Here is an 18708-nt window from a genome sequence, read left to right as displayed (position 1 = left end):
TTATTCATAATAACCAGAGTATATTTATTTTATAAAATCAATATTATAATAAGTCTTCAAATTTCAAGCTTTACAAGTAGAAGTCACCATAAACAAAATTAAAGAAAAGGAAAGTAAATTTATAAATTTCAGAATATTTAACAACCCCTCCTTTATCATCAAAGAAAAGACAATCACTTCAACTAATAGCACTGGCAATAAATAAGCCAGCAACTCACCTAAGAGGCAATTTAAATAACCAATAGACACAAAACACCTTCACCTCCCATGTAATCAGAAAATGCAAATTAACTGAATGAATCTGTGAAAATGGGTGTTGGGAAATGATTCATCTCATTCGCTATTGGTAGCAGAATATATTGGTTCAGTTCCTTAGAAAGGCAGCTTGGCAGAATATGTAAATAAGCATTAGTATTCGTTGCCTCAACAATTTGATTTTTTGGTTACTGACACAAGACAAATTCATATATCTATAATAATAAAAGGGTAATATGCTAATTAGACGAGACATCATTCCCAATATCATTCCAGATGTCCTTCTGGACAAAGCCAGGGCTGGAGGGAAGCCTGGGTCCCAGGTTACAGAGGGAAGCCAGTGCCAGCAACCAGGGGAAGGAAGGCCTACTCTTGCACGAATTTTGTGCATCAGGCCTCTAGTGTATATACATGCAAAAAAGAGAAATACATACTTGTTGTTATCACAGCTTGTTGAAATGACCTAAGTATCTGTCAATGGAAGAGAATGGTTTAAAAATTATGGCATATTACTATGGAAAACATTATGGAGTTTCCTCAAAAAATTAAAAATGGGACTCCCATTTGACCCAGTAATCCCACTTCTTAGGAATATATCTCAAGAAATAAGAAACACCAATCAGAAAGGACATATGCACCCCTTTGTTCTTAGCAGCACAATTTGCAATAGCTAAGATTTGGAAACAGCCTAAGTGCCCATCAGCAGATAAGTGGATTCAAAATCTGTGGTACATCTACACAATGGAATACTAAGCTTCTGTAAAAAAGAAGGAATTCTTATCATTCACAATAGCATGGATGGACATGGAGAGCATTATGCTAAGCGAAATAAGCCAGTTGGAGAAAGATAAATACCACATGATTTCACTCATATGTGGAAATAATGAACAACATTAATCTATGAAAAAAAAACAGATCCAGAGACAGAGAAGCATTGAACAGACTGTCAAACTTCAGAGGGAAGGCAGGGGAGGGAGGTGGGGCATAAGAGATCAACTAAAGGACTTGGATGTTTGCATATGAGCATAACCAATGGACACAGACACTAGGGGGGTGAGGACATGTGTGTGGGGGATTCGGGGTGGCTAGGGAGAGGTCAATGGCGGAAAAAGGAGACATATGTAATACTATATGTAATACTTTAAACAATAAAGAATTTTAAAAAATAAAAAAAAATAAAACTTCTTTAAAAAAAAAATTAGGGCATATTGATTCCATGGAGTAGTATGCAGCTTTTAAAAAGAATGGAGAATTGCCCTGACCGGTTTGGCTCAGTGGATAGAATGTCAGCCTGCAGACTGAAGGGTTCCGGGTTCAATTCTGGTCAAGGGCATGTATCTTGGTTGCGGGCACATCCCCAGTGGGGAGTGCGCAGGAGGCAGCTGATCGATGTTTCTCTCTCATCGATGTTTCTAGCTCTCTATCCCTCTCCCTTCCTCTCTGTAAAAAATCAATAAAAATATATTTTAAAAAAATAAAAAAATAAAAAGAATGGAGGAGATCTGTATGTTCATTAATGTGAAAAAACTTCAATATTTTCACTATTAAAATAATTAACAATGCAAAATAGCATATACGATGTAATCCTTTTTGTTAAAAAACAAAACACAAATTATATATTTGGAAAATCATTTATATGTGTGAACGCAGAGAAAGAGACGTGGAAGGCTGTGCCCACAACACTCAACAGGGCCAGGACTGACAGCTTCAGGTAGGTGGCAAGGGAAGGGGACTTTCCCCTCTGCACACTTGCATGTCATTTGAAATTTTATGAGCAAGAATATAAAATGTAATTCTTTTCTATTAAAAAAGGTTAAACATATTAAGTAATTACTAGAGAAAAGGATAGGATTTCTGGCCTTTGCCTTGTCAGAGGTATAACCCATTACAGAGCAGAAACTCAAAGTGCAGATGAAAATACTCAGCCTGCACTAGTCTTTCATGTCTTGGCCTTTTCTTTTTCTCTTACTCCCTTAGATCAAGATCCCTGGAGGGAGAGTCTAGGGCCCCAGCCAGAGATGGGACTAGGCCTGCCACTGACCCGTCTCTAGTTCAGGTATGAGACCAAGGCACCCAGAACTTTATATTTTCTAAAGTACCCTCTTTGAAAAGAACCTAGGTGAAGGCAGAGGGGCCTCGAGGGAAAATAGAGGGTTCAGAGATCATGAGAAAATAACAAATTGCGTCAGAAAGGACAGCCGAGTCCAGGTGGCCCACAGCTGAGGAGTAGCTGTAAGACAAGAGTCCTGTGGGTTGTGGCAGCTGCACTCATACCAGCAGCTGTCCGTCTGCAGTTTAAAGATCTGATTCCCTCACATGTATTCCTGCATTTCATTACATTGCACATGAGTGTTCTTGTAAAGCAGGATGAGGTCAAGGTTTACAGGAGTGTCTAATGACACACACTAAAGCAGCAGCACAACCTGAGAGAAAGTTAAAGGGAGACAGAGACTGACCTGGTGCTGAGGTCGGTGCCCTCACTGGCCATCGTCTTGCCCTGGGCCCTTTCTGGGCCTGGGGCCCTCCTGTGTCCCCAGCCTGCGTCTAGTGTGGCTGCCCAGCCCTGAGCAGGAAGTGTGTACAATCACCCGAGGAGAGCTCCTCCCAAATGGGGAAATTAGAAGTGAAACTAACTTTCTGAGTGTTTTCAGACATGTCTCCCTCCTTCTGCAGCCCCGCAGTCGTTCTCAGCCATCAGGACATGTGGCAGCAGGAATGGAGGACAAAAAGAGACAGTCAGGACCAGGAGGCAAGGGGAGGAGGACCCAAGGGGAGGGCCAGGGCCAGCCCCCAGGAGTCTTCTTGTTTGAGCAACGACTCCAAAAACAGGAAAATAGCCTAGCTATGGGGCCTGGAAACCTGGAGAGCAGGAGAGGCAGCGACTGAAAAGGGACCAGGGGCAGAGAAAACACCCAGGGGACATGCTTCCTTAGCTTCACCAGGAGCAGTTTCCATTCAGACAATAGTTGTGGGCTGAGTCTCCAGCCTGGGAGACCCTGTGGGGACAGGGTTGTCCCTGAGAGGAGGCAGAGTCCCAGACCTGAGAATTCAGGGGCAGGAGGAAGCGGAGGCAACAGCATCAGCAGCTTCTGGTGCAGAGAATGAAGACCCGGCACCTCTGCGGATGCAGAAATGGAGTGGAGGGCACCTGGGACCGAAGTGGGAGCACTCAGGCCCCACACCGATGTCCCCTTCTGGGAGGGGGCCCATCAGTCAGCAGGACTCCTGGCCCCCCTGCCCTCCCTTCTTCCTGGGAGTCTCTGAGGCTGGAGTTCTGTGAAGGTGAGTCTGCTCCTTGGTGGGTCTCCCTGGGCTCATCCTGCTGGAGGGGCCAGGGCTCTGTGCTCCTCTGAGCTCCAGTGCACAGGGACAGCGGTCTGGGTGTGGGGAATGTGTGTGGTTGATTGGAGCAGCCTTGAGCCTTGTGGATAAGCCCAGTTCTGGGGTTCAGATTGAGGAATTATTTTTTCACACACATCCAAACCATGTCCCCAGCTTTTCTGAGGAAGAACGCTGGTATTTTTCAACCCATCTGTCTCACATTTTTGCCTGTCAGTTGGTTTGGAATTCAGGTGGAAAGGCATGCATTTTTTTGGGCAGGAGTAGGGCGGGGAAACAAACACCCTGAAAGGAGTCAAGCACCTGGGTGTATGTCTTGCTCCTTGAGTTCTTGTCCATTGTGGCCTAGATGGGTAAAGAGGTGGGCAGTCATACCCCCGGCAATTGCATGGCTGTGTAGACTTGATGGCACTCAACGGCAATATTTCAGTTTTTAGGGACTGGGGTGTGGTAGAACTTAGTAGAACCTTTGTGACTGGGTTCAGTGAGGGTACAGCTGTGGACTTCTGAGTCTTCCTACAAAGCTGGTAAGAATCCAGATGGGTTGTTGGAGGGGAAATGTGATTATCTCTATAGAGAAGGCAGTGAATCCTTAGAAAAGGGGTCTGGAAGAGACATCTGGGCAGAGGAAGAAGAGGTTAAGGAGTGAGGTTAAGGCGTGCAGAAGAGGAAGAGACTATAGGGGTGCACAGTAATCCTACCTGGGCCACATTCGGAAAGTCTAGGGCTATGCATGAGAAACACCCCGCTGCAGGCCAAAGAGGAAGAAGGCTGGCTCAGGGTCACATGGCCTGTCCCAACCTGTAGTCACCACCATAACAACAGCCCTTCATTTGGAGCCCTGGGCTCCACCTCAGGGGAAGTTAGTGACCTGTATCCAGAATGGAACAAGGATAGATTTTTGTGGTACCCTGGTTACTGCTGGATAGCACCACACTTCCTGAAACCCCCTGAAACCACATAATGCCTCTCTCTCATGACCACCCAGCCTCAGACACACGGGGTGGACACAAACAAAGGAAGGAGCCTGTTACTGCCATCACATTTCTCATTTTAGCATCTAAGAGTCCCCATTACCATCAACTGGGTAGCCCTTTCCTCCCAGACTTGACTCCAACCACGCCTGCACTTCTCTCTATTGGTCGTGCATGGTATTACTGCTTCTTTAGAACTGCATCTGGTTGCCTGTTTAGAGAAACCAAAACTAACAATCCCTTATCTCTCAAGATTGTTAGACCACTGGTGGTCCACGAGGTCTGAAAGGGTCACCATGATTAGTAATGGATGAAGGGGGACATGTTATCCCTGTTCTCTCAAGATTGTGTCTATCTAAACCCTCTAAATTAGCAATAGGAGCACCATTATTTCTATCTAAATAAAGGAGAAATGACTTATGGATTTGATTCTGAGATAATTTTGATATTATTTGGCAGTTCATGAGCACAAAAACCAGCTTATGACATGGACAGAGAAGTCTGGGTTTAAAATTGGGGGGGTCCTGAAACTGTGGCCCCTCCCACCCCCTGAGAACCCTTCTGTTTCCCAGAGAGGTTCATTCTGTCCTGAAGCCCCACAGTGACCTTGCCTTTTTCACCTTCCTGGAGACAGAACTGCTCAAACCTGCTCCTCCTTGGCTTGAGACTGGCATTCCTAGGGTGCACACAAGAGAATCATTCTGACATCCCTGCCAGGCATGTTGATTTTACTAGGTGGTGAGCTATGTAGAGCAATTAAAACTATTAAACAAGTTAAAAAATGAATGACATAGAGTGACTGATTAAGAGAAAATGTGAGATTTTAAGGAAGTTGTGGGGTATCATATCTGCCATGCCCCAACCCCTGTCCCCTGAGGGATTGTCTTCACCTTCCTCCACCATTACAGTTCTCTGCCTCCTGGAGGATCGAAACCTTAGTGTCTTCACCTCACCCAACTCTTATTGACTCAGATGTCCAACTGCATGACTGAAAAATCAGGCTGACCTTTTACAAGGTTCACCATATTTAATCCTGGGAATCCTGGTGGAATGTTGCTGCCATCACTGGGACCAGGCATTTCCACATCAGACTTGTCTCATAAGAAAAATGCAAGGCTGTAGGTGTCAGTCCTGCCCTCAGGAAGGGGGAGGAATGTTTCTTGGGAGTTACCTTGACCTGGGGTTTCCCTGCGAGACCCAGAGTGTTAGCTTGGCAGGGCACCACAAGAAGCTGGGATGGGATGTACCAGTGAAGGAGGCCATTGAATGAACAGTGAAGCCCTACTCAATATTTCTGCAAGTTCCGCCTTCATCCATTACTAATCATGGTGAACCTTTCAGACTTCACGGACCACCAGTGGTCTGCGGACCATCGGTTGGCGAACGCTGCTCCAAAGGTTTCCTTAAACCAGCGGTTGCCAACCTTTTGGACCTCACGGACCTCCAGTAGTCCACGGACCACTGGATGGTGAATGTCCTGTACCTTTGGATAGCCAAGTGATGCATATGTAGCCAGAAAAGTTGTACACTTAGCTCATTCTAATTATCTCCACTCAGCACACAGAAGGTGCCCATTGGGAAGTGGCCTTTGCTTCTTTTGGCTTGTAAGTGGGTGCTTCTGTTGAGTGGAGGATCCACGGATGGGACCTCAGAGTTGCTGAACAGAACAGAAGCAGTGGAGGTGGCCCCTGCAGCTTCGTGAAGACTCAGTGGTTGTGAGACAGGAGTGAGATGTCATAGGGAGGCGCCACCAGGGGAGAAGGATCATTTAAACTGTCCCTGCACAGAGGGACTCAGAGGGATACACTCAGAGAAGGATGCACAAAGGACTTCTGCCTAAATTAAAGATTCCAGAATAGCTATTCTTATTGATTTCAATAAATTTGTTCCTGGCCACTTAAAAAGTCCTTTTTACTTATTTATTTTATTTTTTAAGACTTTAAAAATATATATTTTTATTGATTTCAGAGAGGTAAGGAGAGGGAGATAGAGATGGAAACATCGATGATGAGAAAGAATTATTTATTGGCTGCCTACCGCACTCACCCTGCCCCCTCCACTAAGGGAATGAGCCCCCAACCCAGGCATGTGTCCTGACTGGGAATAGCTAGTTGGGCTGGATTGTTTATGTAGTTTCTCTTTTTGGTTAAACTTCTCATTTGGTTTATTTATTTATTTTTTCAGTTGTCTGTCTATGACAGTGAGCTCGGCGTGTCAGCATTTTGAAAAACCCTAACTTAACTCTGGTGCCGTGTCACATAGAGAAATTTTTTGATATTTGCAACCATAGTAAAACAAAGACTTATATTTTTGATATTTATTTTATATATTTAAATGCTATTTAACAAAAAAAAATCAACCAAAAAATGAGTTCACATGTCACCTCTGACATGCGTGTCATAGGTTCGCCATAACTGGTCTATGGGTTCTTATAGTTCACTGAACTTCTTTAAGAGGATTATTCCAAATTCTTTGTCAGACAACTTATATATCCCTCCATTTCTTTAAGGGTAGTTATTAGAGTTTATTAGTTTTTTTTGTTTGTTTTTTTTTTGGAGTAGTTCGATGTTTACCCGAATATTCATGATCCTTGATTCCCTTTGTTTGGTATCAGTGCACTTAAGTAAGCAATCTCCTCTCATAGACTTTATAGGTTCACTTAACCAGAAAAATGCCTTTGTCAGTCAACTCAAGTTGGAATACAGTACAGGAGAGCTGATAGCATCCATGAGAAGATGGATATGTCATCAGGGTCTCAGTTGGGAAGGCCAGTGCCTGTGCTCTGAGGTTGGTGGTTGGATGATGGCTGAGCTCTGTGGTTTGGTGAACTTGCAGGTTGGGCTCCCTGATGAGGCACAACTGCTGGCTGTACTCTGGGGCTTGATGGGTCCACTTGCTGAGCTCTGCAGTCACCTCTTTTTGAGTGAGGTTTCAGCCTGTGTTTTGTGGTATGTTGGTGCCAAGGTTGCACTCTGTAATTTGTCAGGGTTACAGGCTGGGCTCTGCAATAGCTCCTGGTTGGGTAGAGTTTCAAGCTGTGTTCCCTAGTCTGATGGTGTCTCTGGCTGGACTTAATGCTCAGTTGGGGCTCCTATAAGGGCTTCACACTCATACTGGGCCTTCGATTGTGATCTGAGATCTGGTGATGCCGTTGGTCGTTCCCTGAAGTTGGCTGTGCTACAGGGTGGGCTTCCCAATATGTTAACTTTCTGGCTGTTCTCTGATGTTGGACATGGTAATTGGCCACATTTTCTGATTGAGTCGGGCCTCCAGTGGCAGACTGCATTGGATGGGGATAGAGACTGTTCCACATTGGGCAGAGTCACCTCCAGGATCCCTCGTTGGGTGGAGCTACAGGCTATGCTTCATGATTGTGTGGGCTCACTGGCTAGGCTGCCTGAATGGGTGAGGGCATAGGCTGTATTAGTCAATTGGATAGGGCCATTGGCGGGGCTCTGCTGCTAAGATAGAGTTATAGATATGGTTCCATGGATCACCTGAACCATAGGCTTGTCACCCTGGCTATCTGGGTTCTCTGGATGAGCTTTCTAAAGGACCAGGACTGGCTGGCCAGCATGGCTCAGTGGTTGTGTGTGGGAATGAATCCTGGAGAAACTATGTTAGAATATAAAATAGGGATGGCAGATGCCTCTTTCAACCATCTGAACATCTATTTATAATCTCTTTTGATGACATATTGTTGTCCATTACACAAATTACTCGTCTTGCTGTGACAGCACATGTTGCCAGACCTGCAGCTCTGTTGGAGTAAACTATCTCTTCAGCCAGCAGAAGAGACTTATTGTGAGAATTTTCTTGGGAGGAGGAGGGATAAGGGAAGCAGGACACTGCTTTAGTTCAGGCAAAATGGGGGGGGGGGAGTGGTAGGGCAGTGGTCTGTCTACCAACAGGGACAGGGGTCTCTCTTGCAGGACAGTGGGTTCAGAAGGATCTAGAGTTCAGAGTTCTCAGGTGCATCTACTTAGAAAGCCCCATTCTGAGTTTCAGGGCTTGATGTTTTCTTTATCAGGAATTAAGCACAATAGTCCAAGCTGAGCTTAGAATTCAGTATTCTCTGTAGTTCTATCATTCTTTTTTTAAAATATATAATCCTCACCCAAGCACATGCTTAGACGGAAGAAGAGGGAGAGAGAGACACAGAGAGAAACATCTATCAGTTGCCTCTTGTACACGTCCCGACCCAGGACCGAACACATAACCCATGAGGCAAACCTTTCTCTGCACAGGAGGATGCTCAACCAACTGAGACACTCAGCGTGGGCAGAAGTCCAACATTCTTTTTTTTTATTTTTTTAAATTAAATCTTTATTGTTCAGATTATTACATTTGTTCCTCTTTTTTCCCCCCATAACTCCCCTCCTCCCAGTTCCCGCCCCACCCTCCGCCCTCACTCCCCACCCACTGTTCTCTTCCATAGGTGCACGATTTTTGTCTAGTCTCTTTCCGCATCTCCCACACCCCTTTCCCCCCCAAGAATAGTCAGTCCATTCCCTTTCTATGTCCCTGATTCTATTATGATCACCAGATTATTTATTCACTTGATTCTTAGATTCACTTGTTGATAGATGCATATTTGTTGTTCATAATTTGTATCTTTACCTTTTTCTTCTTCTTCCTCTTCTTAAAGGATACCTTTTAGCATTTCATATAATACTGGTTTGGTGGTGATGAACTCCTTTAGCTTTTCCTTATCTGTGAAGCTCTTTATCTGACCTTCCGTTCTGAATGATAGCTTTGCTGGATAAAGTAATCTTGGTTGTAGGTTCTTGGTATTTATCACTTTGAATATTTCTTGCCATTCCCTTCTGGCCTGCAAAGTTTCTGTTGAGAAATCAGCTGACAGTCGTATGGGTATTCCCTTGTAGGTAACTGGGTTTCTTTCTCTTGCTGCTTTTAAGATTCTCTCTTTGTCTTTTGCTCTTGGCATTTTAATTATGATGTGTCTTGGTGTGGTCCTCTTTGGATTCCTTTTGTTTGGGGTTCTCTGCGCTTCCTGGACCTGTAAGTCTATTTCTTTCACCAGGTGGGGGAAGTTTTCTGTCATTATTTCTTCAAATAGGTTTTCAATATCTTGCTCTCTCTCATCTTCTGGCACCCCTATAATTCTGATGTTGGTACGCTTGAAGCTGTCCCAGAGGCTCCTTACACTATCTTCGTATTTTCGGATTCTTTTTTCATTTTGCTTTTCCAGTTGGGTGTTTTTTGCTTCTTTGCGTTTTGAATCTTTGACTTGATTCTTGCGCTCCTCTGGTCTGCTGTTGGGTGTCTGTATAATATTCTTTATTTCAGTCAGTGTATGCTTAATTTCTAGTTGGTTCTTTATCACAACATCGAGGGTCTCATTAGATTTCTTGAGGATCTCACTACATTTATCGGCGGTCTCACCAGTCTTTTCGAGGGCCTTACTAAGTTTATCGGCAGCTTCTAGACAGTTCTTGAGAGACCTTAAAAGTGTGGTTTTGAGCTCTATATCTTCCATTTCTGACATTTGCGTCCTGTTTCTTTGTCTCTGCATTTTTTTATCTTTTCTTGGTGCACCCCCTAGTGGTCTTTGTGTGCAGTCTTGTAGTTAAGCCTTGATTGTTGTCGGTAATACCAGGGGTGATTTGACCTCCAGGCTAACTGGCTATGAGAGTCAGCTGTGTCTGCAGTGGGAGAGCTTCTGTGCTGGATCTCTAGGGTGGTGCTAATCTAGCCTTTGCCTGAGGCTATCCGGCAAATGGTTCTGCGCTGGGCTTGGGCGGGGCAGGTTCCCGGGGATCTACAGGGCGGGCTGGAGCGAGCAGTCATGGCTGCTCTCAGTTCCGTCCCTAGGGGCTCTGCCTCTCAGAGTCCCGTCAACTGCTGCAAACCTCGGAGAGAAAGCTGCCTTCGAGTTCCGACCGAAGCCAGACAGTCCCGCTTCTCCCGTTTGAGTCTGGGTCCCCAGAGACTCACCTGGATCTGGAGCTCAGAGTCTGAAACTCCCTCCCGATTGAAAACAACAACCTCGCCCTCTGCCTCCAGCCCACTCTGTGCGCGCACTCCGCACCTGAGTATTTCACTTCAGCACTGCGCCTCCTCTGAGTCTGGGTATGATATTCTCTTTCCTCCTAGTTGTAGAATTTCCACTCAGCCAGCCTTCCTGTGGTTCTGGATGATGTCTGTTCTGTCCTGTAGTTATATCTCTGAAGTGGTTGTTCGAGGCAGCAGTCTCCGGCGTTAACCTATGCCGCCATCTTGGTTTCTCCCCGACATTCTTAAAATTAGGGCCTGCACCAGGCCTTCCATATTGTGTACCTTCCAGATGCAGTTGGTAGTTAATATATAAGCTTGTCATGTACTCTTTTTGACACTTTAAATGAGCTTAGAAATAGCTACCTAGCCAGGCTGGTATGGCTCTGGTTGAGCGTGGAGCCATGGTTCAATTCCTGTTTAGGGCATATGCCCGGGTTACAGGCTCAATCTCTAGTAGGAAGTTTTCAGGAGGCAGCCAGTCTATGATTCTCTCTCATCATTGATGTTTCTATCTCTCTCTCTCCCTCTCTACTCCTCCCTCTGAAATTAATAAAAGCGTATGTAAATAGTTTTTTAAAAAGAAATAGCCATCTAATCACACAGTTCTTATAGTTACTATTTCTTTGTAAATGTTAGACAATTGCCTCTTCCCCTATATCTCATTCATACAGGTGAATGTGTTTTGCAACTGCACTGTTTTAGTACCTCAGGGACTAACAGTATTCCACCTGTTGCCAGCTGGCTAGACAGTGATCCAGCTCAGAACTCCATGCTCAGGTCTGGCTTTCTAGACCATTATGTGAAGTTGGGTTCCCTAAAAACAAAGCCTGAGACAAAGACTCTTTAGTCAGTGATTTATTGTGAGAATTTTCTCGGGAGGAGAAGGGATAAGGGAGGCAGGACACTGTGCTGGGAAATGCTAAGCAAGGATGTGGTCATAGCTGAAGACTAGCTCTAGGCTGATTCCCTGAGGAGCACAGGAACATGAATCACTCCACATGGTTGGTTCATCTTTGGTGCTGGGAACCAGCCCCCAGGACAAAGAGATTTAACCTTCAGGTGAATATGCCTCCATTTGGCCCAAAGAAATACACTGGGGAGAGATGGCATAAGCAGTCAATACACATAACAGCAGGGATGAGAAATATGCCTGAAAGCGAGATTTTCCAGGGTATCAACAGCATCCACTACACCAGTGAACTGTTCTGATTTGTTTACTGAATAGCAAAGACTTTTTTGAAATTCTTCTTAAATTCCTCTTCTGTTAGGTCTGAGTCATTGTGCTGGGAAAAAACACACAGACAAAAATAATGACAATATCAGTGCCATTAGACAATGTGCTTTGGAAAATGATCAGAACTCTTGTTTTAAACATAAGTTACATTAAACAGAATAAGTTTAAAAACTCAAGCAGCTAAGCCCAGGCAGTGTGGCTCTGTGGTTGAGCGTCCACCTATGAACCATGAGATCATGGTTTACTTCTGATCAGGGCACATGCCCAGGTTGTGGGCTCGATCCCCAGTGTGGGGCGTGAAGGAGGCAGCTGATCAATGATTCTCTCTCATTATTGATGTTTATATCTCTCTCTCCCTCTGCCTTTCTCTTTGAAATCAATAAAAATATATTTAAAAACAAGCAAAAACAAACCAACAAAGCAAGACAAAACAATACAAAAATCTCAAGCTGGTAAGAGTAACTTTTGTTTCCTAATAGCATGATTAACTCTTGTTGTCTAGACAGAAATGGGAAATAATTACTATACAGAGGACTCTCAGTCATTGGTTTTGGGTTGTTTGTTTCAGTGGGAGTTAGGTCTTAGTAACAATCAAATATTACAGATGTGCAATCAGTGATCTTCCTTTCACATTGTCAATTTGATTCCCCTCGGGTGATATGTTTTATGGTTCATTAACATGCAAAGGAATCTGCAGTTTGGGACCTTTGAGAGGTCTGATTGAGTGTATTTGGGAGAGGTAAGAAGGATAACATGACTTTAGGAAGGAATTTTTTCCTTAGGTTTTGAACAGGGAGGACACCACTGTTCTCAATGGTCGCCTGTCACCTTTGAGGAGAGGAATTAGCACTCAGGGGCCTGGAGTCTGGTTGCAGGGACAACTCCTTATTCACTGTTGCTCTCTCTGGTGAACTTAAACCCTCAATTTAAAAACCCAGTCACTTCTTGAATCCTTCCTTGTATAGGCTTGTCATAGGATGAGGGAAACTCTAAAATCTCCAAGTACCAGGAAATGCAGGCAGAGTGACTCAATATATAGAAAATGAAATGGATGTAGGGAGAGCCTCTTACCTTAGGATCTTGATAGATGTTGTTCATATCAAGCACAAACCCCTCCACTTGGGCATAACATCCATCATTTAGACTATTCTTGATTTCATCCAATCTCCTAAGTGTCTCTAGGCATTGAGAAGCCTTTTGAAACTGATGAAAAATATATCAGTAGGAGCATTACTGACAAAGTTCAATGTCTACGTTCTGTGGATTCCCATAAAATCCAGAGGAAATACAAGGTAAAGGTAAAGGCAGCTCATGCACCCCCTCCCATGGGCTTCAGATCACAGATTCCCCAGTGTCTGTGTCAAGGTTGGGTAACATTATGGGGCCTATGCATGGTTTGTTGTTGTTACTCACATAATTTTCATGTGGAATATTCGGAAAAACGTTGCCCTCGAAATGGCAATAGGCCTTTAGGAGTAGGAATTCACATTTCTGCAAAGAAGGAGACTGTGAATGAAAAGCAACTTGGCAGGAGTGAGCCCAAATGCATGTCTAGGCAGATACATGAACACAGTAGTCTACTGGAAGTTTCCCCAAACAGGGATTGTTCTTGGACACTAACATGTAATAGCTGAGATTTTTTCTTTCTTTTTCTTTCTGCAAACAGGTTCTGGTGAATTTTCAGCGTGGATGAGGCATGGTCAGAAGAGTAGGCACCCTTTGAAACTCTTGCCCTCACCCATGACTGTTTGACTTCTCATGTGAGCAGAAAGGAGATGTTTTGGGTCAAATTCAACTCACCATCTTCTCTTCAGACCTCATCGGTCTTGCCAGGACCTCAGATTCACTGTCTTGCTGCTGACTTCGTGAAGACATTTTTATTTTGCAGAAGGTACATTTCCAATTGTTCCTGAGATGTCAGATATAAGTGAGCAAGGCAAGCCCCAGAAACACCTCCATTCCCACAGCTTCCACTGTTCTTTCAGACATAGCTGATGGGCACAGCCAGGGAATGAGGGGACACCTCCCAGATTCTCTAGGACTCTCATATGGTAACCCTGGCTCTTAGAGTAGAAGCAGAATTTTATTGGGTGTAATATGGAGTCTGGGTGAGTGATGGGCTCCCCTTTCTCTTTCTGAGCTGCTGGGAGCACAAGTAGCCCTGCCCAACAAGTCTTAGTGTTGGAAATGGGCCTTAACCCCTGGGGGCCTTGTGCCTCTATTACCCAGTTGAGAACATAGCAAAATGAGGAAAAATATCTTTGTTTCCTGACTTTTCTGAATAAGCACAGAACACAGACAACTAGAATTTGTGCTCCTGTGAACAGGAGTCTGGGTGGGAAAGTTCTGGAAAGGACAGTAGTGGTATGTAGGCAAGGAACCCAGCCACCAGTCTCAACCTCCCTGGGAGAGAGGGGAACATTACCCTCCTCTTGACAGTATCTTTAAACAGCTCCCCACATCATATCACTGGACCCTGTACTTCTGACCCTGCTCTTTTCCCATCAGGACACAAGGAGAGACTCTGCATTGGGAGTGTGCATGGCAGGAAGAAGGTCCATAGAAGGAGAGGGGTCTGCATCTCACAAACCTCTTAGATTCCACAGGTGGGATGTGAAAGTCCCCATGAAAGAAGCTGAAACACCAGCTGCAGTTGAAGAGCTTTCCTTCATCCCCACAGATCTTGCATTTCTCTGCTTTTTTCAGCTAGAAGATAAAACAATGTCTGTATCCCCACTGAGACCTTGAAGACCAACACTGTGGGAATCTGGAACTCATTGATTTTGTGGGAACCTTCATGGACAAGTTACGTGCTTCTCCCTGAGCTGTGAACCAATTGCATGGAGTGGAGATTCAGAAAAAGAACTCTTGGTCTGTGGTGAAGTTCAGGAGGAGTGGCCTATGTGAACAGAAAAGGTTTTCCTATAAAACCAGAGTCTCTAACACAGAAAGATCAGCTACAAAAGAGAGGATGAATTTTACAGAAATGTGAACCATTGTATTACCTTGCAAATAAAACAAGGTCCTGGAACAAAAAGATTTGCCTATACCATAATGAGTAAAATGATGCAAGGAAAGGTGGTTTATTGAGAAATTGATAAGATGGAATAAACTTCTAAGACAACATTACATCCTGTTTTCTTGGCTGAGGGCTCCCCATGAGTTGAAGGGCCTGGTAGGGGTTCCTGGACTGTGGATTCTGTACCTGGGGTACCCCTGGACCTATGACAGTGTCTTCGAATTGGAAAGACCACAGGCACAGATGACCAGGTCGTGCCAGGGAGGACAGAGCTCTTTGGCACTAGAACCCTGGGGAGATGCCCCATGACTCAGTGTGGCATGTAAGGTGTGGAGGCTCCATCCCTGAAAGGCCAGAGAGAATGGCAATTGCTTTGTTCTATAAACATAATAGGGAGGGACCTCCTTAAACAACTGATACTGGATTTCTTACCAGTCTCAGTGTGGCCTTTAACCATGCTTAATTTCATTTGAAGAAGATAAAATTTGACAGTATTTCCATCCAAATCCTGTGGTGTAACTTTTACTCATTGAACCCAACCAAATTTATAGAGCAGATATGAAGATACACTGTGTTATATACAAACATATGTATTCATGAGAAATAGCTGGCCTGTGCCTGAGCCCTATCCTAATGAAGAAAATGCAGTGTAAAGTCTAACATTAAAGTTCAACATTATGTGCTGCTGTGACATTTGGTAAAATTGAGAAGGCCTTGAACAGCCTATCTGCAAGTTCCCTTCCTGAATCTGCTCTCCTGGATAAGGTCCCACAGCTAAACAATGCTCCTTGTCAGGGGGCCACATGTAACCCTGCTCAGCCTGGAATAACAGGTTTCAGTTCCCTGTCAGCGAAAGAATTATTTAAACAAGCATGCCATAACCTCCTAGGGAAACCAGGGGATAACTCACCCTCCATAGCCCCTGGTTGCTTCCTCTGTTCCTGAGGGCAACCTTGGCGAGGCCTGCATGGCTGGCACTGCTTTCTTTCCTTGGTTTAGGAGTATATGTAACTAATAAACATCTGTCAATCCATCTGTCCAGTGACAGATGCCATTACTTGCTGTCTCCCGAACTGTGTGGTAGACATCCCTCCCTCACCAATGGGGTGAAAAGGAGGTGATTAAAACAGAAAACCCCTTTATTCTTTCTTTTAAATGAGAATCAGCATTTACATATGAATCAGGAACTATCAGGAACTATATTTGTTCCTGGTTGCTTTCCTGGTTCTGCCTTCTGAGAGAACCCAGAAGATTCTGGGTTGCTCTATAGATAGAAATATCTTGTCTATCCCATTGTCTATTGGAGAAATTCCTACCCTCTTGTGACCATCTCAGGTGACAAAAATGAGTCTGAGTTGGGGACTGGCCCCCCATTGATGAGTTCTGGGTGGAGGGAAAGTGGTCCATTGAGGAGCAGGAGGCAGGAATGACACCATCCACCTTTCTCTGCCAGGACCATTTCTCCTTTCTCCGAACACATGGGGTCAGTGCCATCACTCTCCTGGGTTTAGTCAATCAGCCTCACTGCTGTATCTGTTTCCTTTCGTGTCCTCTTCTCTTTTAAGACTTAGACAGAATCCCTTAGGTTTAGATATTTGGCCATTTGATTGCCCCAGATAATCAAATGACTCTCAAAGCTGCAGTTACATTGCCATGTCTCCAGCTCCCAAACGTCCAGCCTGTCTTCTGCATTTGTGCACATCCCTATGCTCACCCAGCATCTCCCCCTGGGCCCTTAAAGCACACCCCAAACTCATCCAGGCAAAACAATGTATTATCCTGTCCCCACACCCACTACCTGTTCTTTCCTGGTGCTTCCATTTCATAAAATATTTGCCTTTGACCACAAACCTGAGAATACATCCTGGGTCTATACTCTCACTCATATTCCAAATCCTACTAAGCCCACTCCTTTTCACAGTAACAGTTAAGCTTGTTTTGTTAGTTCCATCTCTGTAGGGTCCACTGTGTACAGGCATGCTGAGACTCTAATGAATGGTTCCACCTTAATACATAGAGAAAAGTGTTCTGTTTCTCAAAGTCTGTATTATATCTCTGTTAGCAGCACACAAAGATCACAAATGTTCATCTTGAAGTAAATGGGCACAGTAATGTGCAGCACAGCTATGTTGTTTCTCTTCATGCAGAAAGTAATAAAAGATGAAAAGTCACTCTGATTTAGGGTGAAAATTCTTATCTGGGGAGAATCAGGATTCTGGTCATTTCTTTTGCTTTTAAAAATGGCCATATATGAGAAAGTGTAAAGCTCAAGGAACATCTGGCCAACAGCTCCCATTCAGTGTTCCAGAGAATCCTGAACCGCATCCTTAATGGAGTTTGAAACTGGGTCTAACATGGAGGCCCAGGGCCATTTTCCTTCTCCTCATTGTAGGCACTCACAGACTGCTATCATCACTCTCCAGAAATTGGTGACCCACTTCCCAGAAAAATAAGGAAATAACAAATGTAATAAGTGCCCAAGAATCTTGTATCCCTATCTGTAATAAAGTCTAGGGCCTTTTCCCTTTGGCTCTTTGTCTCTTAGCTTGGCTGCACATTTGAATTGTCTGAGCCGAGTATATAAAATACTAAATTTCTGGTCCCAACATCATAGGTGCTGAATCAATTGGTCTGGTTTGAGAAACAGGCATTGGTATTCTCCTTAAGTCATAGAATGAGTAACTTACGTATCAAAATCATCTGAAGACATTTTAACAATTCTAATGTCCAAGTCATAACTCAGAATGATTAAATCAAAATTTTATCTAGAGTGGGATCAGACAATGTTATTTTTCAAAGGTCTTCAGGTGATTCTTGTGTGCAAAGTGTGGAACCTGAGTTGAGATTTAGTCTCACATGTGTGGTTATTAATGCATGAGGTATTATAAGCCAGTGCTGAATTGGGCTGTAATATCTATCCTAGGAAAGATTATTAAGAAGAGTGAGGGTACTATTGTTAAAACAATTGCCTTTTTCTCCCCATGGAGTCTTGATCATGGGTAGTTTGATCACCACCATCAGCAACTCTTCTAGGGCACTCCTCTAAAGTTAAAATGAATCCAAGCTCCTCTGTACTCCAATTCAACTTCCAGAAGGTCACCCTCATTTTCCTTTTATCCAAATCCCAAGATGGCACCTGGCTGATTTTCACAGGAAATTGACTACTGGGTACAAGACTTACATTGCTACTGATTATCCAGTAGAATGACTTGGACTTATTATCTTCAGGAAGCCTCAGCTTTTATCCCCACCTGATGCAGGGAGGTCATAGACAAGGGTGATCCACTAAAAAATGACCTGAGAAATGGTCACGTCATTGCCTGCCTCTCTGGAGAGTCTGGAATACCCTGCTCTCCATTAATTATTTATCCATGGTAAACAATGAAGTTGAAACAATTCTGGAGGTCCAGGATATTATTTCAAACTTCTGTAATGAATATTGAGCATTTTTACTGTATTAAATAATTGCATAGTGAATGAGTAAATAAATGAGTATTATTTCATGTAGGAAAAGAGATTACTTGCTATCTCTTTAGAAAATACTAGCATAAAACCAATAATAGTTGTGGATGAGTATTTCAGATATTTGACAATACAGCAGCTGTCACCAGAAAGGATAAGTGGCCCTCATCAAGAGACAGCAAGCTGTCATGTGGCGCCAAGTGTGACACTAATGTTATGAGAAACCAGGACTCCATCAGCAAGAGAAGTTCTGGGAGGCACAGTGGATCCACCGAGGTAGTAATGGGTCCTGAGATCAGACACTTCAATTCTTCATCAAGGAGACACAAAATATAGGGGTAACTGAACCTTGTTGCTGCAAAGTGTTGTACCCATGGATAAGGATAGAACCTGTGGGTTGGAAGTTG

General features: G+C 44.0%; 3 protein-coding genes and 1 long non-coding RNA gene across 16 annotated transcripts in view; 2 read left to right on the top strand and 2 right to left on the bottom strand.

Moving 5' to 3' along the window:
* The window catches only part of SP100 (SP100 nuclear antigen), a 62964-nt gene extending 60125 nt beyond the window's left edge, over positions 1-2839 (bottom strand). For all 13 annotated transcript variants that reach the window (XM_059703460.1, XM_059703461.1, XM_059703464.1 and 10 more), the window contains exon 1: positions 2712-2839. In XM_059703460.1, the coding sequence (XP_059559443.1) occupies positions 2712-2743 (32 nt within the window). In that variant the 5' untranslated portion in view covers positions 2744-2839. The remainder of the gene's footprint in view (positions 1-2711) is intronic.
* The window catches only part of LOC132238330 (nuclear body protein SP140-like protein), a 126938-nt gene that overhangs the window by 76467 nt on the left and 31763 nt on the right, over positions 1-18708 (top strand). The window lies entirely within an intron of this gene.
* Positions 3255-14857, top strand: LOC132238334 (uncharacterized). Its single transcript, XR_009453767.1, has 3 exons — positions 3255-3537; positions 13487-13711; positions 14329-14857. It is a non-coding gene; the product is annotated as an uncharacterized LOC132238334 (long non-coding RNA).
* Positions 11426-18708, bottom strand: part of LOC132238332 (nuclear body protein SP140-like protein) — a 131537-nt gene continuing 124254 nt past the window's right edge. The window contains exons 11-15 of the mRNA XM_059703493.1: positions 14411-14526; positions 13621-13729; positions 13234-13311; positions 12892-13023; positions 11426-11869 (exon numbers count right to left, since the gene is read on the bottom strand). Of these exons, the coding sequence (XP_059559476.1) occupies positions 11801-11869; positions 12892-13023; positions 13234-13311; positions 13621-13729; positions 14411-14526 (504 nt within the window). The 3' untranslated portion in view covers positions 11426-11800. The remainder of the gene's footprint in view (positions 11870-12891; positions 13024-13233; positions 13312-13620; positions 13730-14410; positions 14527-18708) is intronic.

This window comes from Myotis daubentonii, chromosome 7, assembly GCF_963259705.1.
Source record: "Myotis daubentonii chromosome 7, mMyoDau2.1, whole genome shotgun sequence".
NCBI lineage: Eukaryota > Metazoa > Chordata > Mammalia > Chiroptera > Vespertilionidae > Myotis > Myotis daubentonii.
Note: the sequence above shows the minus strand (reverse complement) of the source record. Positions and strands in the feature narration are given on the sequence as shown.